Source organism: Melanaphis sacchari, unplaced genomic scaffold (assembly GCF_002803265.2).
Source record: "Melanaphis sacchari strain LSU unplaced genomic scaffold, SCAv2.0 Contig177_pilon_pilon, whole genome shotgun sequence".
Taxonomy (NCBI): domain Eukaryota; kingdom Metazoa; phylum Arthropoda; class Insecta; order Hemiptera; family Aphididae; genus Melanaphis; species Melanaphis sacchari.
In genome coordinates, this window is record NW_020270834.1 from 309,973 (window position 1) to 331,707 (window position 21,735).

General features: G+C 26.0%; 1 protein-coding gene across 2 annotated transcripts in view; it reads right to left on the reverse strand.

The window, feature by feature from the left end:
• Nucleotides 1-11,860: 11,860 nt before the first annotated feature.
• LOC112592460 (ALK tyrosine kinase receptor-like) overlaps nucleotides 11,861-21,735 on the reverse strand; it is a 336,409-nt gene continuing 326,534 nt past the window's right edge. The window contains exons 18-26 of one of the 2 annotated variants that reach the window (XM_025336511.1): nucleotides 18,966-19,058; nucleotides 18,712-18,904; nucleotides 17,366-17,453; nucleotides 16,961-17,245; nucleotides 16,442-16,641; nucleotides 16,265-16,366; nucleotides 15,417-15,642; nucleotides 13,528-14,132; nucleotides 11,861-12,453 (exon numbers count right to left, since the gene is read on the reverse strand). In XM_025336511.1, coding sequence (XP_025192296.1) covers nucleotides 12,267-12,453; nucleotides 13,528-14,132; nucleotides 15,417-15,642; nucleotides 16,265-16,366; nucleotides 16,442-16,641; nucleotides 16,961-17,245; nucleotides 17,366-17,453; nucleotides 18,712-18,904; nucleotides 18,966-19,058 — 1,979 coding nt within the window. In that variant the 3' untranslated portion in view covers nucleotides 11,861-12,266. Of the gene's footprint in view, nucleotides 12,457-13,527; nucleotides 14,133-15,416; nucleotides 15,643-16,264; nucleotides 16,367-16,441; nucleotides 16,642-16,960; nucleotides 17,246-17,365; nucleotides 17,454-18,711; nucleotides 18,905-18,965; nucleotides 19,059-21,735 lie in introns of both variants that reach the window. The other variant, XM_025336510.1, reaches the window with a different exon arrangement.

Consider the following 21,735-nt stretch of genomic DNA (forward strand, 5'->3'; position numbering starts at 1 on the left):
TAAACAAGATCCTTATTAAATTGTTTTTGTATTGTTGTATAAAACGTGATATGCGTGTAGTACTTTTGTCAATTATAAGTTATGACATAGAAATTATTAGATTTTTTTTTTTCTTTTATATATTTTTATAATTAAACTTTATAAAAAATCAAATTGCACTCTGTTTTTGAATAGGTAAATAAAGACAATTATGTATATAGTACCACATTGATTTCTGTGTAAACCAATTTGGTGTATAAAATATATCACATGTATAATTATTAAAAAAAAAAATAAAATAATAACGTGTATAGTTAAGCATTAAAATTTCCTTGAATGTTAAGAATTATAAACTGTAATAATTTAAAAAATATTTTTTCTACTGTTAGAAAAATTAATAATTTTTAATAATAATATAATTTAGTGTTTTTAAATTTGTAAAAATTATCCAATCGTAATAATTAATAATTACTAGACTATAAATAATACATAATAGGTATGTTTTATGTTTTAAATATTATCATCATATGTGCATACACTTTAATAACGTAAAGACTAAACATTCTAATTCTATTAAAACTACATCAACATTTAAAAAAAAAAAAAATGATTAATTTAACAATTAATAATAAAAAGTATATGTAATAGCACCCAGTGTGCTGAAATATTTTAATAAAAATAACAATAAAAAAGGTGGTTCTTTTTGAAAAATAAATTTTTATGCCATAGTAATTGTATAAAAATTCAAAGTATCTAAAAATGATACATCTATATGATAAACTTATAACTGGGTACACTAAAAATACTAAAAGTCAAACTTTGGGTAACTGCATGTACGATGATATAAATGTTGTGAAAATGGTTAATTAATCACTGTTCTTATCTTATATAAATATGTATTTTATTGCTGACAATATAAAACTATAATATAACAATAAAATAATGTTTTGAGAAAACTTCTATGCTTTATTGATAGATGCTGCTTATGGTGGTGATATTATTTTTAAATATAATTATTTAATATTCAATTTTAGTTTTCACAGGTTTGTAAATTAATTTAAATTCTTTTTTTGTGTGCATACACATAATGCATTTATGTGTATTGAAACAACTAAACAAGACTAAACACTACTCATTATTAAGAAACAACTATAATATAATCCCAGTTTATGGTTGTGGAGCTTTACAAAATTATTGTATTGAAGTAGAATACGAGTATTTTACTTGATGCAAAAAAAAAAATGAGATAGTAAAATAAATACAAATACAATTATTATTTTTACATATTTATTATTTAGAATTTCAGTTTTTTTTTTATTTACGTTCGTATTTTTTTATAATTTTCTTTTTTTTAGTATAAATATATTCTACACTGGTGCTAAATTAATTATTTTAGAAAACGGATAGTGCTATTGTGTTATTTATGAATTATAGCTAGGTTTGAAACCACACTAACTTTAACAAACAAGTAATATATTCCAAAGAACCTATGTTTTTATATTTTACGCATTGTATGTAAATATTAATTTTATATATAAATAAATTGCCAATTTTGTATTTTTTAAATGTATTAAAATATAATGCTAACGACAGCGTTTTTCATAAGAATTATGGTATTTTTATTTTATTTTATGTACATTTACGGTCAAACCCTCTTTATAAGCATAGAATAGATATAAATTACAAACTTTTTTAATTAATACAATTTTCCAATAGGTTTAAGGTACAATATATTTTTATTTTAAGAAAGGAGGATTCGATATAGCTGACTCAAAGAATTGGTTTACTCGACATGTGCATTTAGAAACTATATGAAATAGAGTGTTTAAACGATTTGATTGAGAAGGTACTCTAAAATTAATAAAATATAAAAAGGTTGATGAACCAATTGTACTAGATTATAGAAATTGTTGATTAGTATGAAGTCTATATTTTTGTCATCCTCTTTTTTGATGAAATGCATGTTTTGTCTGCAATCAATAATGTATTAAAAAAATAAATATATTTCCTAGTATATTAAAATTGTTGTTACCAATTATTAATAAGGATATTTTATTTTATTTATATAGAGCTTTTATAAGTTAATATAGGTTATGTCAACAGTGTAAACTATGATGGGTTATGTCAGCGGGCTATCTGAAATTACGCCAGTAGGTCACAATAACCGGTAATGAACAACGGGCTGTTTTTTAAGTGATATTGATATAATATATATATATATATATATATATATATATATATTAATTGAATTATATATTTACATAAATATTTATTTTATATATTTTATTTTAGACAGTCAATAAGTATAAAATGTGAATAATAATCCAATTGAACAGACTTTTCGTAATTTCAGAAAGTTGCTTGTAGATATTATAGTGTCAGTATTATTATTCAGCCAACATCAATGGTTTCACATTTAAAACAGTTTCCAAATGTATATATGATTAAATAAACTAAGCACAAGGTATGAGATTATTTACCTTTTTACATAATAATATAATAATGCATTTCACGTTATGTGACTAAAGCTAGGCGTAAAGTGTATGAAAAATTAATAAAATTTCAAAATACGAGTATGTCTTATAGTCTATATACATAGAATGGTAGATGTATAAATATAATGTTACAGCTATACATACTAATAAATCAATAGTTCGATACAGTTTGTTAACACTATACAACAGCTTTTTTTTTTTTAATTCAACAACAAATGTATTAGTTCTAATAATACCAATAATACTTTTGAATATCAGTATATAGCTGTTATATATTTTTGATTCTATACGCATTAACGAGAATAGGCTAAATTAAAATAACAGAGTTTTTGATTTCGTTTAAAAAATAATTCTTATCCTTTTCTATTAATAGCTCATTTTACGTCCATCTATTATTTTTTTGTGTTTGTGAAAGGGTGTGGTTGAAGTTTGATTATCACAACTATAGGTAGTATTTTTAGTTGCAATTATGACGACTGGCACGATAGCAACAACTATAGGTAACTTCGTTGCCATTGTAATACAGTTTCAGCGAACATAATAACCACGGCGATCTTTTATAATTGTTTTATATCAAAAATTGAGACGGAGTAGCCCAGCGAACTAAGGCATCAACTGTGACGCACACCATCGCTGGTTCGAATCCCGGCTACGGGCGGCATCAATTTCTGGGCAGACAACTCTCTAGGTGGCAAAGTCACCATCCCCTGACCGAGCATGTCAGAAACCTACGTGTGCCCAACTAAAAATTCTGCCAAATAGGCGTTTGAACTAGGCTTTCAGGCCTACTCCCAAACATAAGCGGCCATATGCAAAAAAAAAAAAAAATTAAAAAAAATCAAACATTAAATATATGTAAGATTTAAATTACTACTTACTCGTAAAATATCATTATATTATTATTTAAACCATCATTACCCCTATATTATATTTTTGTGCTTTTAAGTACCTTTTACCAAATAAAGTATATTACATTTTTAATATCTTGGAATACGAGCGTCTTGCAAATTTTTAATTTTGGGCAATCAATTATCATCTACCATTAAATTGAATTTGATTTAATTATTAACCAACAGTTTTTTCATTATAACTATTTAATTCATTATATCTTATACTTGATGTAAAAACATTATTAAGGAATATAATATTTTTTATCTATTTTAAGTTTAATAACTCATGAGATACTTGTTTAAACTCTTTAGTTTAGATTTTAGATTCATCAAAATTTTCAAAAATTATCAGTTTAGTTTATCATAACCACGACAACCCCTTTTACATTATTTGTAATATATCCTATTAATATTTGAAGAGTGTGGGTTGTTATGTAATGGAAAAATACACAATATATGAATACGTACACATTGTTTGTGTAGCAACTTACATCTTTTTTTTTTAAGTGAAAAATCAACTAGTTTTATAATATCAATATAAAAACAAGTCTTTTATTATGTAATCTAATCTAATTTTTATCTTTTAAATAACTATTTAAATTTGACTTTTAAAAATATTTATAATGGTTAATGATCAAATTTTTAAATACTAATCATTGCTTGAAGGGATGTCGTGTAGCAAAAACTATTTTTTCTAAATATAATATTGGTATTTTTAAATAACAATTTTTTTTTGAAAAAAAAAAAATCATCTGTAGATAATACAAATCATTGTTAAAATATTTGATTTTTATTTGAAAAGAACACTTTTAATTTACTGTTAGAGATTCTTTAAATATTATAAATTTAAAATGATGGTAAAAATTAGAATTTTAATAAACTAATTTTTAAAGAAAAAAATGGAAATTAGTTACTAAGTAAATTTCTCTCTATACTACGGAAATTATTTCTTTACTTTTCTTATTTCACTTAAAATAAACGTCATGACAAATAAAAATGCAAATAATAAATCAATTAGGTAAGAAGATATATAGGTAATGTATATGCATTTTTATTACCCGAACTTTAATTGACTAATATCCCTCAAAAAATAACATTTTAATAATTATTTAAGTAATTTACATTTAACACATTTGTTTTACTATTTATATTTAAATAAAAAATGTTAGGATACGGAAAAGTAGGTATACTTATAGTTAAACGTAATCGTATACCTATATGTTTAATACTATAACCTAAATATATGTAAGAAAATATCAACTATTGAAATGTCTTATAATTCTGTTACGTTATTTTCATAAGCATTTTTATAAAGTTTGTGTGATTATTAAAATTGTAAATATATTTTAATCATAAAATAGCTCCATACTTACCATTAGGTACTACAAATATTCAAATTACTGCATATTGTCTAATAACTAATAAGTAAAAATGAAATACAGCGATTACATGTAAGAGTAATTTTTATATATGTATCGTATAGTAATAGCTTGTAAGAAATTATAAAGACCTTAATACAGATAGAAAAAGTCTATATAAATATAGAGAGGTTTAACACGGTAATGTATCAACACTATCAACGTGAGACCTGACCCTGAGGTTATATATTAATACATCACACTATGTAATGTGACTTACGCAGGTATATTGACTTTCTCGATTACAAAAATACAAACTAAAAATATTATGTGACAGTGCTTTTCAAGAAGCCGGACTACTAAAACTAATATTTTGCTTGGAATGAAACGAACTGTCTAAGGAGATAATAGAATTTAGTTTCCGTTAATCACAGTGTTAACATGATACAGCCTTCCTTGAATGTGTGCTCTCCGTCATAGTTATTTGTTTTCTTGTCGGTTTATCATTATTTTATATACACTATTAGATGTTTGTATAAAATTGGATTTTTGGCCATCAAAATGTACCTAAGTGTAAATTGTTAAGTGCATGAGTGATTTGGAGATTGAGATAATGCTAAACCTTATGAGTAGCAATAGCTCGTGAACATGGTATTCCAATCCAGTGCATTGGTAAAACTTAACTGTCTAAGTAGAAAAAAAAAATAATCATAATATTATTTTTCATATAAATAAAAGTATTGCAGTTTTTAAAATTCTTTATGCATGCTGGCCGAATACCAAGTGTGTCTTTGCTAAAACAGTTGGTTTTAAAAATAAAACAAAACAAAATAATACTAAAAATTTAAATCCCAATAATTGCTCAACGCACGCGCTAATTAGGAAAACACAATACACTTAAGCTACACTTAAACTAAACTACATACACTTAAACTATGTCCACGGACAATAAGAGTATACAAAAGAAAACCCAGTTTGAAACTAAAACAAGAAATTGCGCACTGACGCCGTTGACAGCCAACCAGGATTGTTTCGAAGATGAAGATGATGACGAAGACGAAGATGAAAGTTGTTATGAATGTACAAATGATAATGGTAAGGTCATTGGATTGGAGATAGCTCGCTCATCGTGTACCGATGACATTTTGTTAAAAACGCTGATTGTAAAGTATACCAAAAGGTTAATGGTCAAGCTAGAAAAGATTGCGGTCAAAGTTCCAGACAACAGCGAGCACGCGGACGCGGTAACACGTCTACGAAAAAAGTTTCAGCGGTTACTCAAGGACATTGATCAGGTAGGTGGTCCACGTGAATCTTCAACTGTATTGCTAAACAAGTATGACTGTCTCCGCATGGCTTACTACAGTGTACTCGACGGAATCAAAGGGAAAAAAAAAATATCGTCCAACCAAAATGTTTCCACGGCCACCAAGCAAATGAAAGCCCGCACATTTTTTGAAAAAGTAAAACAACGCAAAGAAAACCGCCAAAAACTTGAAAATCAGGAAAAACTGGATAATAATTATAAAAACTACAAGAAACTTGAAAACCGTGCAAATAATGAGAAACTCAATAACTGCAAAAACAAAATACTTGAAATACAGGAGAATTGTGAAAACAACAAAAGACTCGAAGAACAGCAGAATCGTGAAAACAATGAGAAACTCGAAAACCTTAAAAAAATTGAGAACCTTAAGAATCTTGAAAACTGTGAGAAATTTCAGGATGGTGAAAAAAACAAAAACTTTGAGAAACAAGTGATATGCGAGTATTGTGGTAAAAACATGAAGCATTGTGATATGACATGGGGACCAAATCTTCGTTCTGACAAAGATCATTTTCACAAAAAACCATTCGAATTGAAGTCCTTTCTTAAAAATCGATTTTTTATTTATTTTCCGTGTTTGTGTTGCATGTTTGGGAAGTCTGACTGATCCACTTGGGGTTGGATGGTGGTTGGGTATATTCGACTGAATAGTGTTAATAGACAGTTTTTGTTTTTTTATAATGGAGATGGTTGGAAAAAAGACAGAACAAAAATAGAAAATTAATACACTACACTATATTCTCATATTGTATCTTTTTAATAAATACGCATTTAAAACAAATTATGAAAAAATTATTCAGTTGTTTATGTGTTATATTATTTATACTTTAGAATTATTTTATTTATTTTTATACCAATCATTATGATTGCAACAGCGGTTGGGTTGCAAAATTTCCAGCTACTTGTTTTTTTACTACATGATGTCTAGATTCAACAATTAGATACAATTAAAATTTCCAGCAGGATTCTAGGTAGAACTTTTTTCAATCAATGTAAAATATATTGAACTATTTTAACGTTGCTCAAAATAATTTTATAATTAAGTCAATCAGGTATAACGAGTAAAATACAATAAAAACTTTTATCTTAAACTAACTTATTATTTAAAATGCAGAATTACTTCGTGTTATAAAAAATTGATTGTACACTAGAATAAAATACAATTATAGCAAAGGCAATATATATTGACAGAATTCAGATGATAGTAAATCAAAGAAGACGACGTGGAGAAAGTTATGTTTCTTTAGACTCTTTTAAAGGTTTCTGTTGTGTACTAAAATCATGATATAATACGTCTATATTTATGTCTAAACAAATATTAATAAAGGTATCAAAATCATTTTATGAACTATTTGATCGGATGACTGTCGTAAAAAAAAAATATAATTACATGTCAATAAATATATATATACATATATACCTAGATATATATTTTATAAACAGTTATTTTATACACATATTATTAAAAATGACTAAATACACTAAATTTTAATGGGTAACATTCAGTATGAGAATACACAAATAAGAATAAGAATACATTTTTCATCTTAACTTAATAATATTATGAAAGGGCATACCAAAATGTAATCAATTAAGTAAAAAAAAATATATATTATATATTATGGGTTTAAACCGTTATCAACAAAATATTGTATGATGCTTGATGACATTATTAAAGGCCATTACATTTAAATTTAAACAAAACAATTAAATAATAGTAATAATTTTACAGTTGATTAATATCTATTTTTTTTACTTCAACTGTTTAACGATATGATTATTTTTATTATTTATCTAAATACGTCCAACATAACACGAATACATTTTTATTAATCAATACGAAATACAATATAAATGTTTTCATATACTTTTACGAAACAGTGAGGAATGTGTATACATCTCATTAATTAAAAGCTAGACATTTTTTATAGCAAATTAATAATTATATTACGTTAATTTCACTACAGAATGTTAATACAATACTTAGAATTATTAAAACATACATATTTTTCTGTTATTTAAAAGTTCCAATATGTATTATTGTCTCGTTCAAAAAACCATTATAAAATGTCTTAAACAATCATTATGAAGACAGTTCATTTAAATGTAATTCATTATGTAATTTTAATAACAAAATATTGTTACTCCTGTTATTCAATAATATTATATATTTAGAAGTTATTATTATACATATTTTACTCTGGTATCAGTTATATCAATTGATATTTAAATTAAAATTATTTACCATATTTTATGATACTGTAGAGATTATTTAAACTTATATTGAAAAATATAGAACAATAATTATGTATTATTTTTAACTACAGAATATTAAAATGAGTCGATAATATATGATAATGAAATGTTTTTTCGTATTAAAATGCATAGTATAGGTACTAGTGCTCTGCATGGTTCGTTTGGTCCATTATTTTAGGGACCGGACCGAATTTCAAATTTTAACAAGATACCAAATTTGGACCAGACCACAATTAAAAGTTAAACAGAAGACCAAATTTTAACTGAACCCATAGCTACATATTATTTATAAACTGGACCTGGCTGATAATTAAATTTAAACGAATAGAGTAGACCGGGACCAGACTACCGATTCGATTTAAAAAAAAAATTTGGACCGTTTATTGACCGGACCGTAAGGTTCAGCCAATATTAACCCAGACCGAACCATACGATGCTATAATAATATTCGGTATAATGTTATTTAATTTGCCGAAATTACGTGTTATGATTTATAAATTCTATGAATAAAAATAAAATTATATCCTATGACCTTCACGTCTGACAAGTGGTAGCCGATGATATTTACGGACAACCGACATTTAGCAATCAGTACAATAACTTTATAAATTTTATTTGTATTTTAAGTTTTTATTTGGCGTTTTTCATTTTATATGTATTATATAACAATAATATCTAATTTAGATTTTAAGTACCGTGATTGAAACTAGACTGGACTGATAATAATGCATTTTATCTGAAGACAATATCGAATTACTCCTAAAAAATATTGTATTAAACCGGACAAACCAACAATTCAATAGTTTTTGTATGTTAGGACCGAGCTAATTAAAATCGGACCATGCAAAGAACTAATAGGAACCTAATTAATAATTTGTTAAAAAAACGACATTTATTGAACGAGTTCCAACCAAACAATTGTGAAAATTATTGCATAGACAATACAAATCTAGAATAATTTTTTAAGAAAGTAAGTTGTTCTAAACACTGCACCGTTGGTTTTTAATGAAAAGAAATATATATTTTTTTGTTCTTAATAGACATTTAAATAGGTTAATAAACATTTTAATTAGAAAAAAAATGAAGATTGGTTAAAAATGGTTTAATTAATTCGTAAATAACACCTACATATTTACAAATATTTATACATAAATAATTCACTATTTTATCTTCTTCGAATTTGATAAACTTATTATATCTCATATTTTTTTATATTATATTATGGATTTCTATACCATTTTAAAGTTTGAGCGGTGTCAATAAAATAAAATACTAACAAATTTCTATAACAAAACTATTTTATTACAGCTCTAATATTATATATATATATAATACGATTTTCTATACTAGTTTTGCATAATGTCATCTATAAAAATAAATTTATGGGACATAGTATAGTATATTATACAAAATCCTTTTTGGCTGAAAATATTATGACTGTTATGAGTGATTTGTTCTTGGATAGAAAAAAATTCAGCGATTTATTTTTAAGGTACCTACTATAGTGCATAACATTTTTAAAGACACAGGGTAATTTTAATTTGGGTGAATTTTTAATATATATTATGTCGTTTAGCTGAAATTTAAATTGATACCTAACATATCTAATACATTTTCCATTTTTTTAAGTTTATAATAATTCTCAGTTAACTGGTATGATTGTAAGTGCTTTTTGGACGAATTTACATAAATATAGTAATTTTTATGTTATGTACATTAAATTATATAAAATATAACTCAAAAACATAAAATAACTGTTTCAACTTTATGTTTGATAATATTTCAATAATTTACTTTAATATTAAAGCTAGATAATAAAAATAAAAAGTAAAATAATAATTCTGTTAAACCCAATGGTTAGGTTATGTTGTGCGTGGTTAGGAGAATAAAAATAGTATATTGATATTGTTTTAAACAAATTTCACCCAAACCATCGGTAAATTTATTGCCTAAAATATGGATACTTCACAGTTAAATTTTGGGTCATTCGTTCAAATTAATTATGCCTGTAATAGAGAAAAACTAATCACTAATATAAAAAAAAAAAAAAAAAACTAAACAAAATTAAATTGGTACATTTTTAAGGTATATAATATTATATCACTTATTGTTAATTTAAAAATATCACTAAAAAATGATACATTTTTGTATAAAATATGAAAGATAAGACTTAATATTCAAGTTGTATAATTTACGTTTTATTAATTTTACAAATGCTTAGAACCAAGGTATTAATATTATGTTTTACTTATTAATAACTTTTCACTACATAGTACTATAGTAGATAGCTGAACAAGTGAATAAATCATATTAGTTTGTTTAAGATATTAAAAAAAAACATAAATTTTAACTTCTAAGTGATACATATTATATCAGTGTGAGTTTAGATTAATTTAAATAAGTTACAAATTAAAATTTAATTAATCCATGTTTAACTCATTATTCATTATTTTACTTTGTATACGAATCAAATAAAGTAATTAAAAACTAGAATTTACTTGTTGAGTTATACACTTAAAATCAACATTTCAGGCTATCTCGTCAATATGCAACCAACATATTGAATTTAACTATTTGTATTATTCCAAAAATATAAAAATTCACCCAAATATCAATTAATATTATATAATTTGAGCTTTTTGGATTCCCAAAGTGGCTATCTTATTATTATATCTATGTAAGCTCCATTTGAATAAATGGGAGCAAAATATTTTTTTTAGTTTTAGTTGTGGCTTTACATTACATTAGTATTATTTTGTTTTTTTTTTTTATTATTATTATTCAAACAATGTTTGCGTTTTATTAATGAAAATTAACCACTAAAATTTGATAGAAATGGGTTTATACTGTAATTAGATACACGAAAAATTTTAATATAAGCTGATTTACATACGTTATTCTTTATTAAAAATCAAAATTTTGTTATGCCTTTACTGATAATGTAGAAAATATAGTTTACTCAAATTGTATATAAAATATTATTTTTTTCTTTATAGTATTTATAGTATTCAATTAATAGCTGTGGCTGTGTTGTTATTCAAACATGGTAGAGATCTTTAATTTAATATTATTAAGTGTGGTAACAATGATACAAAATATTTTTAATATTCTAATGATATATTCAATTTTATTATACAATTATATTTCATGTATCTTATGTTTTATATTCATAAACCTAAATTTGTTTGTAACACATATATTATTTTAGGATGCCTAAGTGCAAATTATTATACGTATTTATCATATTATTTTATTATTATTATTATTATTATTATTATTATTATTATTAATACTGCACGCATTTAATTCTATACATATACCTATACTTGATTTGAACATCATGATATTTAAATAATATTTTTCAGTCATTAATGACTTTATACTTGACTATCATATTTTTTTTAGTAAACACTATTAAATTTTAACAGATAATATATTGTAAAGAGTTTTAATGTACCTACCTTATGGTTTCAAGTATAAAAAATTATTAATACTATGATTAAAATTAAAATAATGATATTAAAGAGATTTTTTTTTTTTAAATATGTACTTCATAATATGTCATTTTTAAATTGTTGAACAATGTTTAAGCGTGGTGAATAATTAATACATTTTAACGGTTACGCCGTTTAATTATACCCAACAAATGGACAATATTATTATAAGCCTGTATTTTTTTTTCAACTGTATACGGTTAGATATTTTAAATTATTATATTTATACATGTGGCTCAATGCATATTAATTAATCAGTTAATTTGAGGTTATTATTCTTTTGGTTAGTCGTGTATAGTATACTGTTAAAACAAAACATTTATTTGTATTATGGATAGATGACGTGAGTTAAAAATGAAAAAAAAATATTTACAACAGTCGTACATCAAAATAGAATATTAACATTGTATAAGGACATTTTATAACATTTCCAAGGACTCGATAACCGAAGTCCTTGAGTCCGGATGTCAGCATCTTATTTTCCCGTCACTGGCTACGTTGTATCGGACGCGGCCTGTTAATGAATAAGGATTGGGCCTGTTGTCTTCGAGTTCGGAAAACGACTTTCTTCTTTTAGACGAATTTACTTGGCCATCTGCATTCGTCTGTTTGGTGTTGGGTTCCTTCATGCTGATGAAACTCGTCTCTTTAAACCTACTGCAATAAAAATAAAAATAAATTAATAATGCATAATACGTGTTTGTCAATTTAATATTTTTGAATAGATATTAAACTTAATAGTTAATAATAGGTAGGTGTATAAATAATGATTATAAAAACATTTTAGACCAATGGCCAGAGCTGCCGCGGTCTTTTACGTCTTATAAAAAAAAAACAAAACATTTTATAAAAATATACAGCATGATAATATTTTGCTAAAATTATGGGCAAAAAAAAAGTATTTTGCTAAGAGTTTTAAGATTAAAAAACTTAAGTACCTATAAATTTGTAATTTTTCAAAAAAAAAAAAAAAAAACTCGAAAAATGAAAGTTTTAAAAAGTAATAAGTATTTGCTAGCCGATAGACATCAAAGAAAAATCAATTTTATATTAACTCACATACTTAAGTACATAATATATCAATACATAAATCTATTAAGTAATGATCGATGTTAATCCGTATGTTTAACACTTTTAAATTTATAGCGATGATGTAATGGTTATAATATATTTAATGACCACCATATTTTCTAATTTACGAAAAGACATTCAAAGTTATTTCGACGGCATAACGGACGCGTGGAAATATATATTTTTTTATCATTATGTCAACCGGTAAAAACTTAATAGAACTTCAATTTAAAATGTTAACTGTTATTGTATATATTATGACGTGCAACAAAAAGAAACATTCAACTATTGTTTTTAGTTACGAACAATTGATCGAGTATACATATCCTTTTAAGCAGCTGAAAATACACATACCTGTAAGTACATAACAATATAACATGAACACTGAGTTTTTTCTAATATACATTATGCATAAATTATAAACGTGTCAAACTATTTGAGGAAAATCAAACACAATATTAATCGTAACGGTAACTGAACCGTGAAGGTATGAAAACATAAATATGGTAAATCACTACACCTCAACCCTTCTCCCATATCAGAGTTAATCATCTTTTTTGCCGTCGTCGCGTTAACTGGTAAAATAAAATCTCACAGGAACATTATTGTTTTTGCGCTTTACGCAGTCTATCGGTCAACAGGACCTAAATTACTCACTTCCAATGATACGATGACACCGGGCCATTGCTCCTGGCGTTGATGTCTCCGTACGCGTCATCGTCGTCCTCGTCGAACCGATTACGATCTGCGTCCAGCACAATCTCCGCGCCGTTTGCGTCGTCGTCTTCCTCCTCTTCCACGTTCTGTTCATCGTCGTTGTCATCATCGTCGTCGTCGTCATCGTCAGCCTCGTCGTCGATATCCGGATTAATCACCGCGTCTTCGTCTTCGTCCTCTTCGTCTCCGACGCTGTCGATGTCACCATTTTCTTCTTCATCTTCGTCAGAGAAATCGCTTATGTCACCTGACGGTGACATTTCCATCCTGTTTTGGAACCGTCCAAACCGCTCGGCGTCCCTCATCAACTCCGCGTCCACACCCTCGAAAAAGTCGTCAGCCGGCAATGGCGTTACATACTGAGGTTCTTCCTGATGTTCGTGGTTCCGCGGTGGATCAATACAAGGACCAGTCAAAACAACGTCATGTGCCCGAAGAACACCGTCCGGCGGTGCGTCCTTGTCCAGCGGGTGCGTCGCTCGGTACGGCAGCGGTGCCGCGGGCCTGCCAATCGCCGGTGGTATAAAATCGACTATGAGTGGATCCTGAGCAAACGGATAACAAACACACACACACACACACACATATTATTATTAGTGATGTCGATAGTTTGGTACATTTTATGAATAAAAGTAAATTCACATAAATTTTATTGATTAACGTTGAGCGACCTAACTGTCGTTTTAAATATTTTTACGGTCGTCATATTTATAATTATTTAGGTATCTATTAAAGTAAGAACTAATGTATTCTAATTCAATAATCGATAATAGATAGACGATTATAAATACAGACAAACTGTATATTTGGTCGTCGGACGTTTGCATGTATCAATATTTACAAAATCATTCGTCTTTTTAGCCCGTTTCTACATTTCTGTTGTTAGAGAAAGATGTAGTTTGTATATCGTGGCTAAACACTGACATGCCATAAACGGTATATTCTGTTTAAAAACTAAAACGGAGTTTGATTAGATTAGTTAACTATTAGTCATTATCTAAATTATTGAAATCATTTACAGTATAGTTATTTTTAAATCTAAATGTTTTTAAATATGTTATTCATTTTTACAAAAAAAAAATATCAATTTTTTTCCATTCTTATATTTATGATAATTTTTTTCTCTGAAAAAAGACAAGTAATATCGTAAAATTTAAAATATGTTATGCACAATATTTTAACTGGGGGTTATTTAGTCTTTTTACACATTTTAAAAAGTTAAATCCCATTATTAATTACATTGTTACCTATTTACACGCGTTTGAATTTTAAAATGTAATACTTATATATTTTATTTCTTATTATTTTTTACTATTATCAGCATTACCTAAAATTTATATTTACCAATTTATTTAAAACTATAGTTATTTCTTCTATATCAGTTACAAATATTTTGACTTGTGAAATAAATTATAAAAATTGATTAATTTTAGAATACAAAAAAGAATTAAAATATTTACCAATTAACCATATTTAACGTAAATATTGTATCAAAATAATGTACTCTATTTGGTTATTATCGCTAAATTACAATATAATTATTAATATGATATTAATTGATTATTAATGAGTTATAATCTTGATATTTCCAATAATATGGACTGGATACAGACTGTAGCTATACATAGATCATAATATTACTATTTATGAGGGACATTTTATAACCACACAATCATCATAAAAAGTATATTATCTTTGGATCATATTATAATTAATGACATTTTTTATTAAAATAACCACTGGTTGTAAAAGTTATTGCTTTATCTTGTATATAGATTTAAGATTAGACAACTCGTATAATGTACTGCAATCATGTAAATACAACTTACTTGCAAAAAGAGACGAAGTTTATTGCGTATAATCTCAAAAGAAGGCCTTTCTTCAGCATTTGTTTTCCAGCAGCTGCCCATAAGCTTATATACTGGTTCTGGGCAAATTGCCGGTCTAGATAAACGCCCACCTCTCATAACATAATTCATTGTCTCTTTGTTTGTCATACCTGTGTATGGCATAGATCCAAATGTCATGATTTCCCAAAATGTAATTCCAAAAGACCTAAAAAAGAGTAGAATTTAGATATATATATATATATATATATATAGTAAAATTTTTATGGAATACACAAAACCAGTAAGTAACTCTAATAATTAGAATTAATAAAACATAATTAAATTTTTATCATGAGTTATTGAGCGGTGTAAATGTGTTCAAAAACTTGCCTATCATCACTCAAAATTTGAATATTTTTTTTATAAATAGTTATTATTATTATTTTTAATTTTTTAATTTTTTGATTTGGAAATTACTTATCTACTTATTATAAATATTACATCAATCTATTTAAATTAAGTATAACACAATACTAATTATTACCATATATGTTTATAGTTGAAATTTTACTTGATTCATTATGTTACCTATATTACAAATAGGTGGGTATATCTATTATATATATTTTAAAAACAGTCGTAGTAAGAATTAAGAAACAGACATCTTGTAACTAGAAGTTTTGTATATTAGGTTAATCGTAATATTGGACACTAGGTATATATTATATTTTATAGTAGAACATTGTGGTTATTTTAGTAAATTGAAATACTTAAATTTTTAATTATTTATTTAATATTAATCTGATTATTATATTATTTTTTTCATTGAAAAATTGTTATTGTTTTACCAGACATCAGATTTTGAATTAAAAACACCGTCAACCAATGACTCTGTTGGCATCCATTTAATAGGCAACATAGCTTGACCGTCTTTTCTGTAATATTCGTTTCTAAAAAAAAAAAATCAAAAATATTTAGGTACATGATAATATTATATAATAAACATTAGTTCATAGTTAACATACCTGTATACATCTCTAGACATCCCGAAGTCAGCAATTTTCGTAACTCTATTGCGTCCTGTCGTAGACAATAAACAATTTCTGGAAGCAATATCTCTGTGGATAAAATGAAGATTTTCCAAGTATACGCATCCTTTGGCAATATCCAATGCTATCTTTAATAAATCTTTTAACTTTATGGGAATGATTTTTTGATTTTGTTGCTGGAAATTATAAAAAAATGTTCTTTCAGTGTAATTTAAAAATGTAATAAATATGACTAAATCAATACTGAAACAACTATAAAATAAATAATTATTAATATAAGATTGATGAGAGTTTAAAATTATGTTTAAATGTTTAACCTTTAAATCCCATAAATCATATTTCATTACAATGTATACTTTAATACTGTGTTGTATATTTTACGATAAACCAGTACATTATATTATTTCTATCTCATAAAATTTTAAATTTATGATAATTCAATAATTTATTAGACGTTATGATATTATTTTTATACCATGTCACTTAAATACGTACAACTGAAGGACGATTTTTGCGTAAAAATTCTTTCAAGTCTCCACCGCTCAAAAGTTCTGTCACTATAAATCTATAGTTTTTTTCGAAAGTAATTCCGATGAATTTTACAATGTTTGGATGATCAAACTGGCTCATTATAATGGCTTCTGTCAAGAAGTCACGTATGCAAGACAATTCAGCCTTTTTAATCCTTTGTATTTTTTCTCTTTCGATTTCGGTATTAGGTGTGTTGTCGTCGTCGAATTTCACCTCCACATTGGTCATGTCTTTTTTAGGTTGGAGAGTCTGAAACGATACCAATCGCGAATCATATACAGTAGTGTACGAGTTAAATTAAGTTATTATATATTCTGGTCAAACACACGTATTGGCAATGTCTGCAAGCTTTTTGGCACATATACTAACCTTTATCGCAACCCGCATTTCGGTCGTTTCACCGGTTTTTTTATAATACCCTCGGTACACCACTCCAAAAGCTCCTTCGCCAATAGATCTAGAAATCACACGTAACATACATTATAAACTTTACAGTTTAACAATCAAAGTAAAAAGTTCCTATCAACTATAGTACTTGGTATCACGAAACCTCATTCACGACACCGGTTAAATTGCTAAGTCAAAGTTACACGGCCCTTAAAATAATATATTATAGTGTGACAACTACCATAATTAATTGATTAAATATTTGTATACTGTGACCAAAGCTAAAAATAAAACATAAGATTGATTACTTCAATCGTCGATTTTAACTTCATTAGTGAAATTAACACGACAACGAATAATATTTTTTCACTTTTAAATTAAATGAAAATAATTAAATTTCAAGTATAATTACAAAGATAATTATACACATATCAGCCGACTTAACACATTTAAGGACACCACAAAAAATAATATTTTTCAAAACCCGACTTAAATTTGTCATTTATTTATTATTGCTATAGCAGTAATCACTTTCAAAATTGATTCGATCTAATAAAAATCTAATACAATTAATTAAACATTGTCTTCTTTGCATGTGGAATATCTAAAAATATAAAATAAGATAAAACTTTTCATATTTTTCTTAAAATGAAAAAAAAACACAAATAATTTAAAATGTTTAGTACAATTTTTACGATAATTGATCATGGTATTTTTCGAAGCAGAGTAGAAGGCAACACGACACACCTTGCAAAATTGTTTAAAACGTATATCACTCATCGGTTGTACTACACGACACTAACGTTTATTTCCAATGATTTATCAAGTGTGATTCATAAAAAAAGCAAAATAATACTAAGACAGATATGCTATAATATAATACCCGGTACAATTGGGTATTATATTTATTTTCGACAAAACATAAACAAATATAATATATATATATATATATATATATGTGTGTGTATGTGTGTGTATGTGTGCAAACTATAAAATAAATAGTATAAAAAGTATTATATTTATCAATATTTTCTAGTTCCCGCGAGTGTTTTGAAATCTATAGGGTCAGTAGAATTCCCTTTTTTATATGATAACGTTTAAAATATTACTACTATAGCAGTAATGTAATTTTGAGGACGATTTTCATACTACTTCTATAGCAGTGATATTAAAAAATGAGCCTGATATAAATTTTTATTATTATTGCTATAGCAATATTGTTTGCCTAGGTATAGACAGATCAACGTGTTGACTATTAATATTTGATTTATTTTATTATCTTATAAAATATAATTCACTATTATTTTAGTAATATAAATTGTACTTACTTTTGTATTCTTAGTTCATCTCTTGAAATTCTTGGAAGATCGTTTGTTGTCAAAGTCCTCCCATTGAAATCATAAGTAGGGTTTATATCAACATTTCCATTTCTGTTTCTGGAGGTCATATCATAATTTAAAATGCCGTTGTGTAGTATATTGACATTTTCTTTGCGCTCTTTTCGTTTTCGATAACTTCTATCTAAAACCGTAGGTACAAAATGTTAGCAAAATGTAATTAAACTCGATCATATTTAACTTACACATCCAAATGCCTAAAATCAAGCAGATAATTACAACTGTAAACACACTTCCAGTGATCAAAAATATAATTTTTGTCGTTTCTGTTGATTGATCTGTCAAACAATATTATTTTATGTTACTTATCAAGTCAGAAAAATGCATAACTATAATAGTTTATTGTGTTGTTTATAATTACTAACAGTCATTTTTTTTTCCAATAATATATATATATAAATTAGCATAATATTTGTTGTTGTCGAGATTATTTTCGAGAATAATTAAAGATGTTTGTATTTACACCATTAATTCCACCTCGATACCACGCTTTAGTGTCAAGTCTCGAGTGTTAATTATGTTGGTATAAATTAATCCTTAATACATTTACTAAGTGTAAATAGTGTATATAGTATACTTAATAAACTATGCTTTTGATTTAGGGAAAATTAGTTTAACTAACAAAATTAAACTTGCGTAGGCACGGAAAAAGTTTCTGCATTATGATTTTTTACTTCAACCCTTCATACTATTATCGTTTATTATCGTTATTTATGCGATTATTCAACAACTTATAAAAAAACGAATATACGTTAATCACATAATATATATCGCGACGACCCATGCCCATAATCTAATGTATTTTTAATATTTTTATTTTTTTTTTTTTTTGTATAATATCTATACGTGTTCAGTTTAATCATTTTGAATTTATTAATAAATTTAAGCTCAAAAACAAAAAAAAACAAAATAAGACACGACGTATTAATATTATGATTATATCCTAACCAAACACAGTTGCACACAACGGTTTATAAATTATTCAAAAAATTATATTTATCAATCGATTTTGCACTCAAATTAAAAAATTAGACCTTGCATATCCACAATATCTGTAAAAAATAAAAAAAAACTTAATTATTCTAAATTTAAAAAAAAAAAACCAACATTTTATAATATATCTCGAAACCGATATTGAATGACTGCAAATGAATTAACCGTAACCTAAATAAGTTATAATGCTTATAAAATATAATGCGATCATATATTATTCTATTGTATATATTTTTTGCCAAAGAATAATTTGTTAACTATCTTTAGTGTATGCTAACTGAAATTTAAACAATTTTACGGTTATAGTATTACAAAAACCGATTGATTACGATAATATTATTCTAGGTTTTTATGAGTTTATAAAATCAACTTAACTATCCTATAATAAAATGTATAATAGCTTCTTATTTCTACACTCTTAGCAGTTAATATGCTCAGTATCTGACTAGATATTAAAAACTACTGTTTGGTGCATTTTAAAAATTGTAGTAGGTACAGGACATTTTTACGTAACACACTCATAATAATAAATAAAAAATTGTATTAAATATCTACACTACATACAGATACATTGATACATGTATAGGTATGTCTTGTTTCTACTGAATATAGTTGACATAAGAATGTCAATGTCAATTTGGTATTAGATACGAGGAGACGAGGATTAAACTGTAGGTAACTTTTTTAACCCGTGTAAAAAATAAACAAGTTTCAAAGACAGCAATTATTTATTTATGAGTATACATTTTTCTAAATTTTTATTTAAATTTTTAATTTTTTAAACTACAGAATCGTCGTTTACAATAGGTACTTTTATTGATGGATAATAAAGGACGGTGTTTACTGAAATAAGAAACGTACTCACGGCTCACGAGTTTCAAGCTTCTCGATGTGTCGATAAAATAGTTAATAAAAAAATAAATCGTTGAGAATAGTTATTTTTATCGTCAGTACATTTATTATACAACGGGCTATACGCCTATACATAATATATAATGTTATAATATAATAGATCACCACAAACCACCGCGATTCCGATAACGTTCGTATAATCGCGAATTTCAGAAACCGGTTCCTATTGGTCGACGCATACACACACGCACACGTGAACGCACCAATGACGTCATGGTAACATTCTCGGTGTCGGACAAATTAACAGAATGACCCCCAGCCATAAGACATATACGTCATGTCAAAAAAAAAAAAAAAAAAAAAATGCGTTTATTTAATTTCAGTAATAATTTTTGTTTGTTAATATTGTACCTACATAACGTGTGAATTCATATTTTTTTGATGTTCCTACATCATTAATCATAATTCATAATCGTATATTTGTTTAATGATCGTCATCATTACACGCGCATAACTTCAATATTTAAGATATAATTGTACTTTTAGTTTTGAAGTGTGTTCATTATAATATTATAGTGCTGGCAAAAAAATTACGAATACTGAATAATATTGTAGGTCTAAAACATATTTTTAATGAAATTTACAAGTGGAACGAATATATTCATGCATCACGCCTGTAAGTGTTCTTTCATACGTACAATTAAATATTATTATTACTAAATTCTTGTTGGGAATAGTAAGGGAATTTATCATTAAAAATGTACATTTCATTATAATATCTTCATGTCTTTTTTCAGTAGTATAGAAGTTGAATGTTATTAACAAATTTAATTTTTTTTCTATAATATTTAAATTTATAATTTAAGAAATTTGTCTAAATGTATTTAATAAAATATAATTATATGAATCTGAAGTCTTAAGAATAACAGGTAACTAATAATCTTTCTCGGAACTTCATACATAAAACATAACATTAATATACTACGAAGTAAAATATGTAAAGTAAAATAAATTAAATAAATAAGAGTACAATATTAACATTATACTGAACCTTCTCCAAAACCGTAGAATTAAACGAAAAAGCCCGAACGAAAACTATAGTTAACCTAT